The sequence below is a fragment of the Bos javanicus genome, chromosome 24 (genome assembly GCF_032452875.1).
Source record: "Bos javanicus breed banteng chromosome 24, ARS-OSU_banteng_1.0, whole genome shotgun sequence".
In the NCBI taxonomy this organism is placed as follows: domain Eukaryota; kingdom Metazoa; phylum Chordata; class Mammalia; order Artiodactyla; family Bovidae; genus Bos; species Bos javanicus.
The window spans coordinates 5,431,968-5,452,555 of record NC_083891.1 but is presented as its reverse complement, the minus strand read 5'-3'; the positions used below and the strand labels follow the sequence as shown (position 1 = coordinate 5,452,555).

General features: G+C 45.1%; 1 protein-coding gene across 7 annotated transcripts; it reads right to left on the bottom strand.

Moving 5' to 3' along the window:
- Positions 1 to 212: 212 nt before the first annotated feature.
- On the bottom strand, positions 213 to 8,637 carry CBLN2 (cerebellin 2 precursor). 7 transcript variants are annotated; one of them, XM_061399538.1, is made up of 6 exons: positions 8,121 to 8,637; positions 7,460 to 7,633; positions 7,004 to 7,072; positions 5,347 to 5,836; positions 2,164 to 2,283; positions 213 to 1,928 (listed from the first exon to the last, which is right to left on the bottom strand). In XM_061399538.1, the coding sequence occupies exons 4-6, from the start codon at positions 5,701 to 5,703 to the stop codon at positions 1,731 to 1,733; spliced, it is 675 nt and encodes a 224-aa protein (XP_061255522.1). In that variant the 5' UTR covers positions 5,704 to 5,836; positions 7,004 to 7,072; positions 7,460 to 7,633; positions 8,121 to 8,637; the 3' UTR covers positions 213 to 1,730. The 7 variants fall into 7 exon arrangements, with proteins under 7 accessions (XP_061255522.1, XP_061255526.1, XP_061255523.1 ...); XM_061399542.1 differs by having other exon boundaries at positions 8,042 to 8,121; XM_061399539.1 differs by lacking the exon at positions 8,121 to 8,637 and having other exon boundaries at positions 7,460 to 8,031.
- Between the last annotated feature and the right edge of the window lie 11,951 nt (positions 8,638 to 20,588).

Sequence of the window (20,588 nt, the reverse complement as noted above, 5' to 3'; positions counted from 1 at the left end):
AATGCCTCCCCCTAAACCTTTCTGTGTGAAAAATAGATATTTAAGGATGTACTATCCATCTGGACCCCAGCAAGATACACGTTAGTGTGTCTTCTTCTGTGTATTTTCTAAAGTGTAAACAGTATGGGTTTGATTCCCCATGCTCCTGAACCTTGGCCTTTCCTTACATGCATTTTGAGAGTTGGGAGGTGAGCTAGAGGGAGAGAGCAAGCCAGACGTCAAACCCATTTATTCAGAATCTTAAATTATGACTTTTTATCATCAATATTTTGGTTACATTGTTACACAAAGGACAAATTAACATCTGGTTTGAGGTCTCTTCTTTGATTGCTTTGGGATCAGTGCCATTTCCTTGGCGAAGGAATCCTGCACCCGTCAACTCTCAGCTGTGTTTAAATAATATTGTTGTATCAGGTGCCAAACAATGAGGATTTGGGAAACTGCTTCTAGGGAGCCTCTGCCAATAACCTTCAACCACTGCGATTTTCACGCGGCTTCCCCGCCAGGTGCTTGCAGGGAGTGTCCACACCCTCTGCCTGGGCAGATCAGAAGAGGATCCTGAGGGGGAAGAATTGGTTGGTCCCGTTGATTCTGAGGCACCTGACCGTGGTGTGCTCACCCGGATGTGAATCCAAAGGAGCAAAAACAGGCTGCCAGGAAGACCCAGTTGCGCTAGGCAAAGAGACCACGTGATTGGGAACTTGGTCATCACAGCTTCCATTCTCATCTGACATGATTCAGGCCACCCAGCAACATTCGTCTCTTAAAAGTATTCCAAAACGTAAAAAAAAAAAAAAAAATCCAGGTTGGTACTTCCAAAAGTGCCTCTGAGAGAGTCTCTTTTAAAGAATAAGCAGAAATGTCCGTCTGTCATTTTCACTTTGCTCTACCTTCCGTTTGGTTTGGTCTCATCCAAAATACACAGTTATTTTTTTTTGTTTTGTGTTGTTTGGTCTCCTCCAGAAATCCAACACACATTTTCTCTCCCCACCCCAGCACAAAAGATAACAGCAAGGTGAGGAGGAGGAGCTGTGTGTGTGAAGAAAAGTAAAGCTTCCTGGGGAGGAGGAGGGGAAGAAAAACCCACACACACACATATACAAACAATACAAAACAAAAGCCGCAGTCCAATCGTGCAAAATTTGCTTCTCTGGATAAAGCACTTCTTGATACAATGTCCCCTTCCCCCGCCCGAGGACTCCCATCCACCCGGGGTGGGGGAAATACAGCATGAAAGTGAAGCCATTCTTTTTCTTAAGGCTGAACAGACACACAGAGAACACGTTTCAAGGGCTGTCGGGTGGCGGTGAGTGGAGGGGCTCTTGCTTTGAGCCCAGCCGGCAGCCTGCGATCCATCCCGGGGTCCGCGGCACCCTTCCCACGGGGCCAACAATACCACGTACAAACAACAGAGGAAAAGTCAATGGTCCCAACAATGAAATCCCGTATTGACTTTACAGTCACAGGTACAAATTGCTCAGATCGATCATTTCATTTCTCCTTAAGACCGACCGTGTTGTCTAAAACTCATTAGGGGCCGGGTCGCCGAGGAATGGTCAATATTCAGAGAAAATGCTGGAGGTTCTGAAGGAAGCCGCTCTTCTGTCACCACAGTCCAATGGAGGAGGATGGAAACAAGTTGTCCTGTTCCAGCAAGTTCGGGGGGTTGGGAAGGGTGGGCACCTGGGTCCAGACAGCCGTGTCCCCACCGTCCAGGGGAGGGTCTGCGTTTATAGCGGGAAAACCAAGAAGCCCGAGAACGTGGAGTACTTCCAGCCCCCCATGAGGTTGCCCCTCTCCAGTTTGAGATGGACTTTATCCTCTCTCTCCATCAGCAGCAGGACGCCGTTGCTGGCAGCTTCTCTGGTGACGTCCTGGTCTCCGGCGAACGCCGAGATCACCGGGTAGCCGTTCTGCATTAGACTGACCTACAAGGCAGAGGGCAGAGCTCAGCCGACCACAATGGACCCCACTCCCATCCGCTTCTTCTCATCTCACCCACCCCCTACCCCAGTCAAGGAGCCGCATGTCAGGGGGAGCTGACCCAGAGGACTGACCTGGTTCCCAGACCTCCGCCAGGCCCCCTCCCTGGCCCTCCCCACCTCACAGAGGGCATGATTATTCGTCCAAAGCCAGGAGGGTCCAGCTATCCAAGTGACCCACCTGGATGGTCTGTCTGTTGTACACTTTGACCACGTGAAAGCTGAAGCTATATATCCCTTTTCTTGGGGCTACAAATATACTGGAGGCGAGATCAAAATGGTTGCCAATATTTACTAAGACCTGGAAAAGAAGAGGGAATAGGGCAGACACATAGCAAGCCCCTCCTCAGTGTGTCTTTCCATCAGACTCAACAGACCACCCCCAGCGGTCCCTTTAAGAGCTGCAGGACTTCCAGCAGCACGTGCTCAGGGACCCAGTACCCGCCACCCCCCAGGAGGCAGGCAGCCCCGAGTTAAACATCCTGCAGCAGGAATTGATTTCCAAAGGATTCTAATGGATGGTACTTCAGAAGGCTGTCTCTCTGGAGAGTGTAGTATATTTATGTGTTGAAAACAATGGCTGCACATGGTGGCTGTTGTGGGGTGGGGCAGAAGGATAACACAAAAGACACTCTGGTAGGTAGATGATCTGTAAACTGAGACTGTTCGGAGGTTTGTGGGATTCTGGGGACCTGAATGAGAAGCTTGGACCAAAACAGAGCTCTGTCCTGAGCGGGAAGAGAAAAGGTGGTGAAGTAAAAGGCCCATTACCTCAGTTAAATTCCATCAGATAAAGCCTGGAATGAGCTCTGTGTGCTTCTGGAGGGAAGGGATGGTGTGAGGTTTTGTCTCCCAGCCCCAGGCACCGCCCCTGGCAGCACACAGTAGGTAGGTGTTCAATAAATGCTGCTGGGTGAATGACCACAGTCCAAACACTGGCTGTGCCCATCTCCCCTCACTTTCTTCCATGTGAGGTGTCTAGTCCCTAAGCTGGGCTGTGACCTCATGCTCAGAAGCATCAGTAACCACCCGGAGAGGGAAAAGAAAGGCAGTCTGACACCCTCAGCTCAAATTCCACAAAGTGCAAGAACAATGACAAAGTGAGCCATGAGACATGAAATCACGTGACCCTCCAGATGCTATTTCTCCAATAAAAGATGGATGGGAGTGACTTGAGCAGAGGGTCCCCCTTTACGAACAGATTTCCCTGTCAGATGTTCAAGGTTCATCCCTGTCTGGACCCCACCCCTCCTCACCCACAAATGCACAACCCAATTAAAATCATAAAATGGCCCCGCCTCGTGGTCTCAGTTTTTAAAACACACAGCCCGCAACAAAAGCAGAACCCTAGATTACAGACCCTGTCATCTGTTCAGAAAACAAATTCGAACCATATCCTTGGCTGTTATTTCCTACACACTCATTACAGATGGATCACACGTGGCTCCCAGAGCCACGCCACTGGAAAGCCTGGGAGGCTGGGGAAGAAGCCACATCAACTTCTTCAAGGAGCTCTGAGCACACTTAAGCCCCTCCTTGACTGCAGGGCTCAGAGACACTCGGGCGCTGTTGTTAAAGACGGGGAGCTTCAAGATGCAAGTCCTCCTCCCTCTGAGGCTATGTCCCATCTGCCTTACCAGTCTCAAAGAACCAAGCCTCCTCCTCCAAGCCCTTGGTGCTGCTCCCAACTCAATGACCTCAACTCTCTCACCTCCATGTCTAATTCAGGAAACTGGTAAATTCAAGGCCCTGCTGTAGAGGAACGAACACCCACCAGCCCCAGAAAAGCCGATTTCAATTCCTCCCTAACTGGTGCATGACATCATTTCATCTGCCCTGTCATAGCTGGCTCATCTATAAAATGAAAATCCTACTACTGCTTATGCTGTGTACATCACAGAATTTTCTTAACACCCAAAAGAAAGGACGATGTATTATAAAAACACTGTGGAAACTGATTCATTGTCTGCTTTCAGTTCAGTTCAGTCGATTTTGGACATAATTAAAATAAATACATGCATGTCTCATAAAAAAAAAAGATTAAAGAGAGACATCGCTTTGTACACACCTCTCCAAATTTCAAATACATAATCCTTAACAAGGATTAAAGCAAATGAAGACATTGGCCTAAAATGAGGTGTTGGTCCGTGCACTTGGGACCTCACCAGGTCAGCGAGCTGGTTAATAGAGAGAAAGGGACTCAAACAAGTGTGCTCAGTGAGGCCTGAACTCCAGGAGGGAGGAGTTGTGGCCAAATGAATGGGATGATTAGGCAAAGTTGGAAACCACTCTAATGTTTCCTGTTTGTTTCTGAAAAACAACAGAAACCAAGGTAGGGAGAGAGGGGAAGGTGAGGACCTTTAAATCCTGGGCAGCAGTGACCCAGAGAAGGGGCTGCCAAGATCTGATCACATCAGGGACCCTTCTGTTTTGAAGGGACTGGGAGCTGGCTGGCTGAGGCAACTTCATTGCTCTTCATTTTTTCCTTATATACCCCACCAAATTTGATATTGACCTACTGTATTTATATGTTACGTTGTATATACTGCATTTGCCACATATCGCATTTATATAACCACACTGTTTCCTTCTGGAGAAGGCGATGGCACCCCACTCCAGTACTCTTGCCTGGAAAATCCCATGGACGGAGGAGCCTGGTAGGCTGCAGTCCATGGGGTCGCTAAGAGTCAGACACGACTGAGCGACTTCACTTTCACTTTTCACTTTCATGCATTGGAGAAGGAAATGACAACCCACTCCAGTGTTCTTGCCTGGAGAATCCCAGGGACGGGGGAGCCTGGTGGGCTGCCGTCTGTGGAGTCGCACAGAGTCGGACACGACTGAAGTGACTTAGCAGCATGTTTCCTTCTGTTTCTGTACAACCATGGCGGCTATTTCCCCATACTCTTCCTCACTTATTTCTCTTGAAGTTAAGCTTCCTCTCTAGGATCCATTCCGAAATAAACAGTAGGTATTTCTCTGAGCCTGGGCTGAGACCTTCGGAGAACCCCCCGGGGTTAGCGAGGAGAGTTTAAATGCACTCATTCTCTAAGTGGCCAGCGAGGGGGACAGGAGCCCACCCCCAACAAGGACGGCCCCAACTCCAGTGAAAACCGGTTTCTCTTTGGAAATGTCTATCAGCTCTCTTAGCTCAGCGGGACGCCCAGCTCCACAGGACTCTCGGTCATCCGAGTGCCAACTGAGCTGATGAGTTATTGAGCAGCAACAGTGTGAAAAGCAAAGCTCACGGGAGAAGGGAGAAAGACAGGGCAGAGGGGAGGGGAGAGCCTGGAGCTCCGCGTCTGGGAAGCCGGCCACCCAGCCACGCGCCCGGCGGGAGGCGAGGGCAGGCCCGCGCGCTGACCTGGTCAAAGTAGATCGTCATGGTGCGGTTGCTCATCTCGGACGGCTCGTGGTTAGTGCTCCGCGTGGCGGAGAAGGCCACCTTGGCGCTGCCGGAGCGCACCGAGATGCCCAGCGAGGAGGTGACGGCGCCGTCCGCAGACGGGCTGGAGTCGCACACCACCAGGCACTTGCCCTCCAGCACGATGGGCTCCGTGTCGTTCTGCGCCCGCACCGGGCAGCCGGCGGGCAGCAGCAGCAGCAGCAGGGCCAGCGCCGCCCCCAGGCCCGAGCCGCAGCCGGCCGGCTCGCGCAGCGCCCCCCGGCGCCCGGGCATGGTCAGCGGCGGCCCCCGGGGGCCCCGGCCGGGCGCCAGCATCCGGGCTGGAGGCGCGCGGAGAGCAGGAGGGCGCACGCGAATGCGCGGGGCCGGGGCGAGCCTCCTCTGGCCTCGGTCCCCCGCTCTGATGGTCAAGGCCAGGGTGGTCCTTAGAAGGAGATCGCCAGCGGACCTGTCAGGGCAGAGAAGCCAAGCCCCGAGACGGGGGGTGAAGCTGCGTTGGAAGGAGGTGCGGGGAGCAGTACCGGCGGCGCTCGGGGCCCCTCCCTGGAGGCCACCCTCTGGGCCCCCTGCACTGCTATCCTCTCCCCGAGTGGCACAACAGGTCCCGAGAAACGCCGGGCGCCCCGGCCCGGGCATCCCTGGAGGCTCCCGGGGAGGGGCGCGCGCTGGGGGTGCGGTCGGGGACGGGGCTCGCCATGCCGCAGGGCCTCATCAATAATGACAAGATCGGGGACCCTCAGGGACGCGCTCCGCGCCACCCCCGGCCCATTCAGCCCATGGCAGAGGGGGACCCAACACGCAGGCAACGGAAAAATCCACTGAGCCTTAAACGCTCTATTTTCAGCAGCATTTTTTAAAGCCACACCAAGAACCCTTTTTCTCTTCTCTGCTTTGCTTTCCATCCTCTATTTCTCCAACCTAGAGTTGTTTTTTTTTTTTTTTTAAGCAATCCATTTACGCAAAATCTTAGCCGTTTTCCACCCAAAGAACAAGTCCCCAGGAAGCTCCTTAGGGTGAATAATAAGATTAAGACGGGAGAAAAAAACCCCAAAGACAGGGACATCCTAAAACCAAGCAACCGCTTCCCACGTCCCGGCTGTCGGCGGCGAGCCGCTCCGGAGAAGCCCCTGGCATCCCCCTCTCTGGCCCAGGACCGGAGGTTTCCGGCGGTGGGAACCCCAAGCTCGGCTTCTCTGCAGCTTTTGTTTCCAGACTCCGGGGGTCCTCTCCCGGCCGGGAGGCAGCCCCTGCCGCTTTCTGCCAACTTACGCGCCTGTTCGCACTTTCCATCGGGCCCCATCTTCCCCCACTAAACTAAGCAGATCATTTCAATATCCAGTCGAGAAACCAAAAAAAAAAAAAAAAAAGCAAAGAAACCTCTCCGCTCGCCGCCCACAGCCGCCGAACAACTCCTCCAGCTGTCCAAACAATCTTTCTAAGAAGAGACAAGTTGTTTCTCCACGGGCAGCCTCCCTCCTCAGCCCCTGAACAGGACGGTTTCCAGCAGCTCTCCCGCTCTCCCCGCCCAGACGCAGACCCGCGACCGTCCTCGTGGAAACGGACGCGCGGATGCGGTGAACGCGCGGGTCCCGGAGGGCAGGTCGGGTCGCGTTACCTGGAACGTCCATGACGAGCGAGCTCCGCTGTCCGCCAAGTTGTTCTGCTTGGAGAAGACGAGCCGGAGCTGGCGGGAGGAGACACCGAGCGCGACCCTTCTCCCCGCGCGGGGCCAATGACCGCCCCGCCCCGCCGCGCCGCGCCGCGCCGCTTTCCCGCGCCGGCCTGCGCCCCGCGCCGCGCCCCACCCCGGACCGGCCTGCGCCCCGCATCCGCGAGGCCCGCGCCGCGCCCCACCCCGCGCTCCGCACCGGTACGTTTCGCGTCCGCTCAGCCCCGCGCCCGCACCGGGTCCGCACCGCCCGTGTGCCCGCAGCTGCCTCTTTCCACCGACCTCCGCGGTCCCGGCCGCTCCTCCCGCCTCCACACCTCCCCGTGCGCGCCGCCTCCTCCCGGGCTGGGCACCTCCGCCCCGCACCCCGCCGACCCCGCACCGCCCAGGTCCCGCTCTCACCCAAACACCCAGCGCGAAATCTTCCCAGACGTCTCGCTTTCAAACAATTAGGCAACCTCCAAAGCGCTGGCCGCTCCTCTTCTTTTCGATTGTTGCTTGTCTTTTCCAAATCTCCTCCAAGTCTTAATCCTGAATAGCGCGATCACTTTCATAATTAATGCGTAAAGCAATTTTCTTTAAGAAAAAAAGAAAAAAAATGAGGACTGGGATGAAGAGAAAGATCTTGGAATATTTTAGTGATGCAAAAGCTGTGGTTCTAGAAGCTCCAGTGTGGGAACTGCCAGGTCTGGGCAGGGATTAGAGGCGCCTCCGCCTGGGTTTCCGTGTCTGCTCCTCTGGACCTGCCGGCGCGCGCTGGCACCCGCGCCTCTTTATTAAAACGCCTGCTCTCAGCTCTAACGACCTGGGGAGACGCGCAGGGTTTCGGAGCTGCGTCCTGAGCGCGGGCGGGCGAGGAGTGCAAGCACGGACGCGGGGCGCCACCTACGGGCGCCGGGGCCTCCCTGCCGCGGGGTCGGGGACGGTGGGGACAAGGATGAGGTCTGCGGAGCTCTTCCTGGACCCCCACAAAGCAGCCCGGACCTCTGCAAAAATGTAGCGACAGGAGTCGATCTCTCCGGTCATCCTGCAATGCCCAGCCCCTGAGAAGGTGGAGCCGCACCCTTGCTTTGGCAGATCGTCTTTTCCAACAACTCTGCCAGGGTGATTTAAGCCGCAGTCAGGTTATCGTTGCTTATCGTCGCTTATCGTTGTCTTCATAACCTTTGCCACCACCACTGGGCTGTGGAGTCCATGCCGCCCTTAAACAATATCTAAATGGACACTCTCTTTATAACCCGACCTCTAAAAATGTCGTTAAAAAAAAAAAATTCTCCGTCCTCTGACTTGCTTCGTATGCCTTTGCTGATAGGCTGTTCAGGAATAAACTGTAAGTGGGCCAATGCAGTTCAGAAGAACAGAATGGAACTCTGTCTTATTCCTCTAGACTTCACGCCTAACTCTCTGTCCTTTGAAGAATTCAGCGAGGGTTCTGGTTCCAGCCCATAACGTGGGTCTTTGCAGGTAGGGGGTGTTCAAGGCTTCGGTTCCCATAGGCTCTGGAGGGGCTCCTCTTCCCTGATTAGAACTGCCGGGGCCTCATCCCTGAGGGCTCGATCTACTTCGCACCAGTGCAGCCAAAATAGATACGAAGGAAGCCAGGGGCAGAGAGAAATCGGAATTGCATATTATGACCGGAGACAAGACGTTTAGTATGGTAGTAAAATGTGATGAAAAAAACTTATGAGCCAACTGTTTTGTACTTAATATGCAAAATAGAATACAATAACCCCCAATGTATTACCCTCCCAAGAATATTCTCTGAAAATTAAGTACTTTGCTTCAACAACAGGCTGGTCAGATGTATTGGACTTTGTCAGGAAACAGTTTACAGAGCCCCCATATCCTGTAACTATTTTGAGTTAAACACAGTGGAAATTGTTAACTCTTATTCTCTTATGCTAGTACTGCATCAATTTCACAATCTCTTGTTGTCAAAGTAAGCAGAACTCTAGCCTTCCCTCATAGAGAATACAGATCTGTGTGCAGACCTAAGTAGCAAAGGACTCTAGGTCTGTGAAAGAAATGTGAGCTTAGACCGATAATTAGACCAGTTCGGAGATGCTAATTAAGTAACAATGCCTCTCACACATCCATACATCTTTAAATAACAGCTCTATTAAGCAATTCTTAAATGTTAGGCTATAAGCATTTGGTTTGGCAAATGCAAATCCATTTGGGGGGAGTAAAACTAAACCTCTTTGCTATGTGGCAACAAAAATGCTTAAATTATATTAAAAAAATAAACCTCAGTCTATATAGTCGATTTGATTATGGGATTAGAGCAGTATGTCTCCTTCTGTACTGGGGAAAAAAAAAGTTGAGTTTAAATTTAAATTTGAGATTATTTTTAGAAGCAAATTAGTAATTGTGAAAAGTAGCAGATTGATCTACCAATGGAACATTAACATTATTTTTCACTTACTAGATCATTGTTCTATCTATAAGGAGACATTTAGGTTATCTCTTTGTGATGGAATTTTAGCTCATAAACATGCTGAGAAAGACTTGCAGAATATAACTAACCTTTAAAAGTGAAATGTTTTCTGGTTATCACAGGGATTACCTTTTTTCTTTCATTTCCATGCTACGAGTAACTATAGTTGTTACTATTACAACAGCAAACTCTCTACTCTCATCTTGTCCCCATGGACAATAAAAATATCTGTTGTTGATTGAGCATCTGTTATGTGTTAGCACACTTCTTTCTTTATCTAGGAGGCAGCATCTAGTTTAACACCCACAGTCACCCTGGAGTAGACAGATGGTCACATAGAGACCAAGAGGAAAGTATTCTATTGTTAAAAAAGGGGAGTGGGGGAGACAAGGAAAATTCAAGAACCCTGCCTTTCATTTGCCCTCAGTATTTATCTATAACAGATCTCACATTTGTTTTCTTTGTGTAGAACCCTTCATTGAAAACCATCTTTAGCGTGTGATATCGTCTTTTCTTGATAATTTAACCTAATGCATAATATTTATGATTTTATCCTAGACAAATATGTGATCAATAGAATATACTATATATTTCATAATATTTGAATGTGAAGCCATATACATACTTGATGCTAAAGCTGAAACTCCAGTACTTTGGCCACCTCATGGGAAGAGTTGACTCATTGGAAAAGACCCTGATGCTGGGAGGGATTGGGGGCAGGAGAAGAAGGGGACGACAGAGGATGAGATGGCTGGATGGCATCACTGACTCGATGGGTGAACTCCGGGAGTTGGTGATGGACAGGGAGGCCTGGCGTGCTGCGATTCATGGGGTCGCAAAGAGTTGGACACGACTGAGCGACTGAACTGAACTGAAACATATAAATATGTATGCATTATTTTTATTTTAAATGTATAAAAGAATAATTGACAAATACAATTGTACATATTTAAAGAGATGATTGCATATGCATGTACATGAAGGACTGATAACCACAATGAAGAGAATAGATCCATCACTTCCCATAGTTAACACAGATTCATCTGTCCTTTATGTGATGAGAATGCTTAAGATCTATTTTCAGCAACTTTTAAGTATACAGTACCATATTATTAACTAGAGTCACCAAGCTATAATTTTATGCTCTAAACGTACTCATCTTATAACTGAAAATGTGTGCCCTTTGACCTATATCCCCTCATTTCCTCCTCCCCGCAGCCCCTGAAAACTACCATTCTGATCTCTGTTTCTATAAAATCAGTTTTGCTTTGTTGCTGTTTTTTTAAGATTCCACATATATCGTATAGTTATGTCTTTCTCTGTCTGACTTCATTTCCCTTTAGCATAAAGTCCTCCAGATTCATCCATCTTGTCACAGGTGGCAGTATTTCTTTCTTTTTAATGGCTAGATGATATTCCTTTGAGTATAAATACCGCATTTTCTTTATCCATTCATCGGCTGAAGGACACTTACATTGTTTCCATATGTTAGCTACTGTGAGTAGCGCGGCATGAACGCGCCGTGCTGACAGAATCCGAAACAGAGCAGGATGCTATGGTCCTCCCCCACCCCAGTCCTCATCCTGCCTTTGGTCTGTGGAAAAACTTCAGGCAAAAAATAATTGGAGAAGTGAGAAAATGCAGAAATGAAGGAAAACAGTCAAAGGAGACCATATAATAATGGTTTCATCATTGAGCATAGTCAAGGACCTTTAGTTCCTCTTCATGGGACATAGACCCTGTTCTGAGCCTTCTCCTGTGAGCTGACTTGTAGAGATTAAAACCCCACCAGGTGGAAGATGTTAACGGCATTATGACCAGACTGTAGCCATGACATAAGCTGCTGCAGTTCCAAGAACCAGCCTCAAAGATATGGGAACAAACTGACCTTGGGGCTGAAGAGTAATAATACTTAAAGCAATCAAGATGATGCTGGCCAGACCACTGCGTGACCAATTTCAGCATGACCGGCAGAGCTGACAGTGCTTCCCTTCCTCCAGCTCTAAAAGCTCTAGCCTCGACTGTCAGTGGAGGGGGAGCTGGCCTTTGGGCAGGAGTCCACCCTACCCCCATCCTCCAGTTGCCAGGATCCAAATTAAAGCAAACTTTCCAATTTTCCTTTCTACCAGACTTGCCTCTTTATATATTTTTGAGCGGCAAGGAACTGAACCCCACTTTCCAATACAATACTGGTTTCATTTTATTTGGATATACTCCTAGGTGTAGGAGTGCTGGATCATATGGCACTTTTATTTTTACTTACTTTAGTAAAAGCAGAATGTTCTAACTGTGAAGTCACTTCAGTCCTGTCCGACTCTGTGTGACCCCATAGACGGCAGCCCACCAGGCTCCCCCATGCCCGGGATTCTCCAGGCAAGAACACTGGAGTGGGTTGCCATTTCCTTCTCCAATGCATCAAAGTGAAAAGTGAAAGTGAAGTCGCTCAGTCGCATCCGACCCTCAGTGAACCCATGGACTGCAGCCCACCAGGCTCCTCCATCCATAGGATTTGCCAGGCAAGAGTACTGGAGTGGGGTGCCATTGCCTTCTCCAAGAATGTTCTAAAATTATTCATAAATGCATTTCCAGTGTGGTATAATGCTATTCTAGAACATTATTAAGATGTGGAAAATAATAATTCTAAATGTTACACACTCCTTAAGTTATGCATGCTGAATTGTAAAGTATATATATATATAAATATATACTCAATGTTATGTGGGTACTTTAATGAATTAGAAATATAAGTAAAAATCTGTAAAACTTGAAACCAGTTCTAATTCAGTTCAACAGAAAGACTTAGAAAAGTTGGTCTATACGCAGTTGATTTGTAATTTTTGACTGGAATTACTAAATGATCATAATGATCTCATCAAAATTGCTAAAAATATGTTGACAGAAATCCCAGATAGGCTGAACTCAAGTCAGTGAAAACAGTTTGCATTATGCAGTCATATTATACTAAACAACTTACCTCTGCCATTCAAAGAGCGTACTGACCTATTCCAAAGACAGTATATTGGCTGTCTTTTTCTGACATACATTTCAACATTTAGTAAAGATTCTTATAAAATATAATTAGAGGAACATTTGGCCACAATGTGATACTATTTCTCCAATGTTACAAAGTGAACGTATTGCAATATAAAAAATACTCTTTATTCTAGAATGCCTTTTAAACTTAAAAAATAGTCTAGCTATCCATTTAGGGGTAATATTAGGGTTTTTTAGACTTTATGAAGAAAAGTTATTGAAAATATGCAGAGTATCTTATTTTCCTTCATGCTCCTTGCTTCTTAGCAAGGCATATCTTAAAATTAGTATACAAGGCAAATTAGTGGCTTAATGGGCTTCTAATATTTGAGATATGGTGGACCAGCAGATATAGAAACTATTGGTTGGAAAAAAGACAAATCATCTTGATTCTTTTCAGCTATGTCTCATTGTCTTGTATAATCCTGATATCTAATTTCTTCTATTTTATGGTAGGAAATGTCTCTGTTGCTTTACCAAATTGGGTCAAGTGCTTAATGGGAGTCAATGTAATCCTATCAAAACTGAAGTCTTGATCAACAAGGACGCCTTTTGTCAACTCTTATTTCTCAGTAAGATACATATTATTGCTAGATGAAACTTTCTTCTGCAAACTCTTGCTAAAAGTTTCCATTCCTTTAGAAACTAGCAAAGAATCATTAGCATGTAGCTAAAGCAATTCCTGATTTTTTTTTTAAAGCTCTTTCTTATAGTATAATTGTGTGACTTTCCTTTTAGAATGAGCTACATGTGTGTTTTCAAGGCTCTTTGTAGCCAGAACATTTTGAGACATAAGTCATATAGTTTTACCTAGAAACTGATTTCAAAATAAGAACATGCATGTGTCAGAAAAAGAAAAACTGATTGCTCTCTTGTACTTTCAGAGATTTTCTATAAGGTCATAAGTCAGTGCATCTTTCTCTGTCCTATGTCCCTCTGTAAGAATAAGCTAGAAAAACATAGTGTAACTGTTCAAATTAAGTCCCCCAATTCTGGAGCTAAGCACTTCTAAGAATATAAGTGTAGAAATATTTCGGTTTTCTGAAATATGTTTTATTTTCAAATTGTCATTTAAGGTAGAGGATATTTGTTCTTGGGCTTCCCAGGTAGCTCAGTTAAAGAATCCACCTGCCAATGCAGGAGACATGGGTTCAGTCCCTGGATCAGGAAGATCCCCTGGAAAAGGAAATGGCAACCCACTCCAGTGTTCTTGCCTGGAGAATCCCATGGACGGAGGAGCCTGGTGGGGATACAGTCCATGGGGTCACCAAAGAGTCAGACTCGACTGACTGACTGAGCAGGCATATTTGTTCTTACCAGAGAATATGATTGCATCCTCCAAAAACAACAGGTCACAGCATATGGCAGAAATAAAGGGGTGAAAAGTTGGGGGTTTAGGGAAGAGCCGTCTGGTAGGTTCCGTTGGAAGGAGCTGTGAGACCTGAATGTGTTGCTCCAGGGTCAGCGGACACCTTGGTGCCTCCTTGTCTCCATCTCCTGGCTGAGGACGGCTAACCTGCCTTCCATTGCTTAGTGACCTTAGATCGGGGGTCCTTCTCACATGTAGCGGCAGTGAACTGGATTGTGTGGGGAAATGGTTTAGCCCAGCACAGAGGAAATGAAACTCAAACATGGTCTAGACCCAAATACAGCTCTTTGGTTCTTATTCCAAAAGCTGTGTGGTAGCAATTAGTACTTGTTCCATGCTTGGTATTGACTGTTGATTGTGAGACTATCCTTTGGAAACAGAGCATTTTTAAGAAATATTAAGTAAGCATTGTTTCACAGAAAAGTTGCACCTTGCCCAAGCTAAGACTCACTGGTAATCCCTTGGGTGCTGTCTCTCTGATGTAATCCACTATAAAAGCCATTTTACCCTGATCAGAAGTTTTTCAGAAAAATATGGCTATTTTCTGCACAGAGATCAGACTGCAAGTACAGATATATCTAAGAAATGTTTCTGTACCCAAAGATGAATGATGTGTTGTCCAGACATGTGAGCAAGCAGTGAGCCAGTAGCTGCTGAATTCAGGTTCTGACCACGTACACATGGCCTTTGTGGTCCATAGCTGCCCACTGCCCCCCTCCCTCATGATCTTCTGCAGCATCACTGACCAGGCTCTGGGGGGTGCACATAATAGCAGATTCATGGGAGAAAGGAGGAAAATGAGGTTAAGGAAGGGGGTCGCACATGTCCATGATTCCCAAACTGTGTTGGGCACTTGAATCACCTGGAAGTATTCTAGAAAATGTGCATTCTGAATCACAAAGCCTTGGGTGGGACCTGAGATTCTACATTTCTAACAAGCTCGCAGCTGAAACCAGCTCTGCTGGCCTGCAGACAGCCCTCAGAGTAGCAAATATTGATTTCTCCATTCTTATAGGGAATTAATCAGCACCTGAAAAGTGTTCTGAAGGTTTACTGTTAAGACATTTTTGAGCAGAACATGGTTAAGTAGAATAAGTGAAACTCACATCAAGAGACGGCCTGGTATCAAATAATAAACTTGGAAGTCAGTATCCTATAGTGTGATTATATGGCTTTTTCATTTCCTTCTTGTCTGCTGAGGCTATTTTTTCAAATCTGATGAGCCCTATTCTGTATGCGTTATTTCAAAAATAAAAAAAAAATGTGTGTTAAATTCACATACTAAATAGTTTTTGATTTCTTAAAAGCTCAACTTTGGCAAGACAACTTAAGGATAAATAAAAAATAGGAGAGACAGCTTTCTAAATGCATTTTTAATTGACAGCTAGGGACTGCTTATCATCCTGTGTTAAGATGGCACAGACTTCCCAGGTGGCTCAGTGGTAAAGAATCTGCCTGCCAATGCAGGAGACATGAGTTTGATCCCAGGTTCAGGAAGATTCCCTGGAGAAGGAAATGACAATGAATTCCAGTAATCTTGCCTGGGAAATCCCATGGACAGAGGAGCCTGGCAGGTTACAGTCCATGGGGTTGCAAAAGAGTCAGCGAAACAACAACATAAGATGGTACTGCTGCTGCTGCTGCTGCTGCTGCTAAGTCGCTTCAGTTGTGTTCGACTCTGTGCGACCCCATGGACGGCAGCCCACCAGGCTCCCCTATCCCTGGGGTTCTCCAGGCAAGAACACTGGAGTGGGTTGCCATTTCCTTCTCCAAGATGGTAGTATTAGGAGTTATTCCATAACGGTCACAAAGGGGGTTTCAGCTAATTTGCTAATCACTAGATGAACACACAGATTGGGATGAGCGTTTTCTGTTGGGTTTCTGTGAAACGTGTAGGAGCTCTCTGTCTCCAGAGTCCAACGTGTTCCTGATGACAAAGGTGAAGGTCAGACTGAGTTTAATCCTGGGATCTGCCAAGAACTGGTGAGCAGATACAAAAAAATGTTCTCCGGGTTTTAAGATCAATATCTTCTTTATATGAAATGTGGTCTCTGTTGACTCACAATCAGAATGTTTGCAAGTTAAAAATTAACTTTAAAATAAGCAGAATGTGGGGCAAATGTATCCCTTGGCAGGTTGACTAGATTTCTGTTTGATAAATCATTGTTCTGATTCCTCCTGATCATCTTAGAGACAGTGTATAGATTTCCCTTTAGGATCCCCATCATTGCCAATAAGCACAAACATTTGTTAAATTTCTATTATATCTCAGGCACAGACTAGACTGCTTCATTTCCCTGGAAACCATAACCATAGACATTTAATGAGTCAAAATACAAAAAGTCAGGAAAAGTGCTGATTTATCTTCAGTGCTGAGAGATCAGAGGATGCAGGGATAGTGAAGTTTGAGACCTGACATTGTCATGTCAGGTCACAGGGAAAAGATGCTTTGCAAAAAGAAACACAAGTGCTTTCATTAGTGAAGGGGTATTTATGTAAATTTCCCAGATTCTGAACCCTAAGCAACTAGACATATTCTTCAGTTCAGTTCAGTTCAGTTGCTCAGTCGTGTCGGACTCTTTGTGACCCCAAGGACTGCAGCACCCTGGGCCTCCCTGTCCATCACCAACTCCCGGAGTTTACCCAAACTCATATCCATTGAGTTGGTGATGTCATCCAACCATCTCATCCTCTGTCATCCCCTTCTCCTCCTGCCTTCAATCTTTCCCAGCATCAGAGGCTTTTCAAATGAGTCAGCTCTTCGCATCAGGTGGCCAAAGTATTGGAGTTTCAGCTTCAGCATCAGTCCTTCCAATGAATATTCAGGACTGATTTCATTTAGGATGGACTGGTTGGATCTCCTTGCAGTCCAAGGGACTCTCAAGACAAGTTTTCAAAAATACTGAAACAAAAATTCATATCCTGAAAATGACATAACATAAATTGTGTTACTTAACAAAATGTCTTTTTAATAGGTTTTTTTTTTTTTTTCCTTTCAAATCCTCTATATTGTCTTTAGGAAGCTTTCAGTATATATTGAGAATGAGATTAAGTTTTGGTTTAATTCATAATGTTAAGATGTTCTTCCCAGAATAGCTTTTAAATGTTAGATTAATTCTAATATGTTTTATGATTTATTTCTATGCATTAAATAATCCCCTAAAAGGATGTGTGGTAACATTGTCTTGTTCACATCTCTCCGATGGTGCTTATGGTGAGTACAGCACTAGGGTTAGTTATCTGCATGTCTTACCCACAGACAAAACTATAAATTCTTTGCAAACAAGTACCGTAACTTTGTTTGTTTGTTTTTGTCATTTTTTAGCACATCAAACAAGCACCTTTGCTTGTTGGGAACTCTGCTTCTATTTGCATATTAATAGATTGAATCTGCTGCTCATTAAATAGCAATTTTAGGTAATTCTATCATATGTCTTCATGTACACTTCCAGAAATAACTAATGGGCAAAATTATTTAAATAAGTAAAGAAAACTTCAGAGGTTAAGATTTTTTTATTAACCCACCAAGAAAAATTCGATTGAAAACATTTTGCTTTTTTTTTTTCTTTTTTGTTTGTTTTGGTTTCCTGGTGTGTTCAAATTTTGGTAGCTTGGTCCAGGAGACACCAATGTGCAAATGGAAGATTGGGACTCATTTTAATACTGTGCTTACCTTTGTGATCCTTTGGATGTTTGAAAAATCTCTTACCTGAAATAGAATCGAACAGATTGAGAAGACTAAGAATTTCACAAAGCCTTCAGAAGTGGAAGGTCGACCATTACGCATGCCATTCAAGTGCACGTTTTCACCCAAATCTGTCCATCCTCACACAACGGGACTGAAGCTAAGGTCATTAACTTTATACACAGGTGTGGTGTAGGTTTCATAGAAACAATGAAAAAGTACTTGACAGTTAATAGTCTAACAATCACTGAGATGTACAGGTATATATATATATATATCATGAAATTATATGATTCATGAGTGTATATATATATCATATATATCATGAAATTATATGAGTACCATAGTATATGTAAACCACATATTAATATTAGACAGATTAGGGTTAGTACCAATATTTATTTCATTAAAGAAATAAATTGTCCTCACCTCCTAATTCACTTTATATAGGGAGAAATCTCAAGTGAAGCTTTAAAATTGGAAAGTCAACTTTCTCATGATTGTACAATTGTGTCGAACTTTCATGTAAAAAAAGTCAACTACTGGGTTTTGTTTTGTTGTTTTGTTATTGAACTTGTTCTCCAGTTCCTTGTTCTATTAGTTTTGTGCTTCTCTATTTTCTGTACTCTTCAGTGTTTCTGAATTCCACCACTTATTAACATGTCCCCCAGAGAAAGTGATTTTTAATAGAAGAAAGAGGTTTAGACTATCATACAAATATCTAATATTTTATATTTTTTTTTCAAAATTTTTAAAAAATCGACAGATTTCTGGCTGAAATGTGTGGTTTGAAATAACCTTTTCTGTAACATGATACCATCAGTTTGATAATTTGAAAAAAAAGTGGAACTCCCATAAAACAATACTTATGATCTCATTTTTCATAAAAGATATTGTGATACTCATTCTCTGGTGGGTCAGTTGGTAAAAATCAGCTTGCAATGCAGGAGACCCAGGTTTGATCTCTGGGTCAGGAAGATCCCCTGGAGAAGGGCATGGCAACCCACTCCAGTATTCCTGCATGGAGAATCCCATGGGCAAAGGAACCTGGGGGGCTATAGTCCGCAGGGTCATAAAGAGTTGGATATGACTGAAGTGACTTAGCATGCACCCATGCACAAAGACAAACTGAGTAAATGGACTGCTGCTGCTGCTGTTAAATCGCTTCAGTCGTGTCAGACTCTGTGCGACCCCAGAGATGGCATCCCACCCGGCTCTACTGTCCCTGGGATTCTTCAGGCAAGAGTACTGGAGTAGGTTGCCATTGCCTTCTCTGAGTAAATGGACTAGCAATTAGTAATACTAGGCAAGTGTGTGTGTCTTTTAGAGAAGGTTTACTCAATAAAAATGCAATTTTAATAGATAAATGAGTGTAAATATATTTTAGTGATAGAAAACTCAGACAAATCTTTATGTTTGGATCATTTTAGTAGAAACAGCCAATTTACCACCTGATGGCTATATAATCTAGCTGTAAGAAAGCTACCTAATCCAGGCCATAGGATTTGGGATGCAATGGAGTGATGAATGCAAAACAAGATTGCACTCCATAATTCAAGTCCAGAAAGCTGCCCAGAAAATGTAAATCAACCCCCCCAAAATCACACTATTAATTCTGATTGATGTTATAAACTCTAATAAAGGGTCTGGGCTGGGAGAAATTTTGAAACATTTGGCTAAAAAGAGATTTGAAGACAACTGTCAGATTCATTTTTCACCTTCATGTCTACCCTTCATTACCATGCCTCAATGAGAATTGATTATATTACTGGAGAAGTGCATATCTCTGTAATGAAGAAATATTATAACATCTTCGGTTCTCAATCCTGCAGGGAAAGAATTAATAACTAATCACATAATCTCTTCTGTAATTTATTCTTCATAATCCTTAGAGTATAACATAACTAATACTGTTAAAGGAAGTGAAAATCAGAAGACTATTAATATTTGTTGTTTTCAGTACTGTCTTCTTATTTTGGCTTGATTGTGATGAAAGCAGTCAATTTGAAATGCATTATAAAATTTGAAATCTATTATGCCTGATTTACCTAGTGGATGTTCAGAAGAAGAAAGTGAAAAGAATAATCTTGAAAAGAAAAATAAATTCCTTTGCCAGTCTTTTGGACTTCTGCCAAAATCAAAGCAATAAAGATTATGAAAAAAGAGAGAGTTTGAAGATGATGACTTCTGGTTACTTTAAGTGGGAACATTGTTCCCTTTCCTTTTAAGTTTCAAGAAATGGAATTAAGTGTCAGAGTTTAGAATTGCTACTTAAAAGTGGTACATATTAAATAGTTGTTCCTGTTAACTTGGGCATATTACATGAGAAGATTGGAATACAGGACTTTGAGCTTAAATAGCAACTGAGCAAAATTAAAGGCCTTCAGAGAAAATGAAATGGGAGATCCAGATGAAAGTATTTCAGTGACAAAATGTTAAAGGCAATCTCTGATTACCCTAAGCTGAAATGTCAGGCAAAGCACCAAATAAAGCTTAAATTTTTAAAAAAGAAAAATGTATGAAGGCTCATCTCTCACCACTGCAACCCCTCTCATAACGTTCCCCTCTTCTTTCCTACTGATTAAAAAGAGGAGAAATAAAATGTCTAAGAGGGAAAATATTGCCCCTTAATCCTTGACTATCAGCTAGGAAAAGAGCTAAAGACACAGAGCTGTATCTAATATGGGGAATGCGCGTGTGCTAAGTCGCTTCAGTGGTGTCCAGCTTCATGTCACTCCGTGGACTGTGGCCCGCCAGGCTCCTCTGTCCATGGGATTCTCCAGGCAAGAATACTGGAGTGGGGTGCCAGTCCTCCAGGGGATCTTCCTGACCCAGAGGTCGAACCCACATCTCTTATGTCTCCTGCATTGGCAGGCAGGTTCTTTATCACTAATGCCATTTGGGGACTATTTCCCTCTGAATATGTCCAGTCAGGAGGGTGCTGATCACCAGAGAATTCACAACCACCTCAATTTATATTCAAAACTTTTAATTGCCATTTAATGTC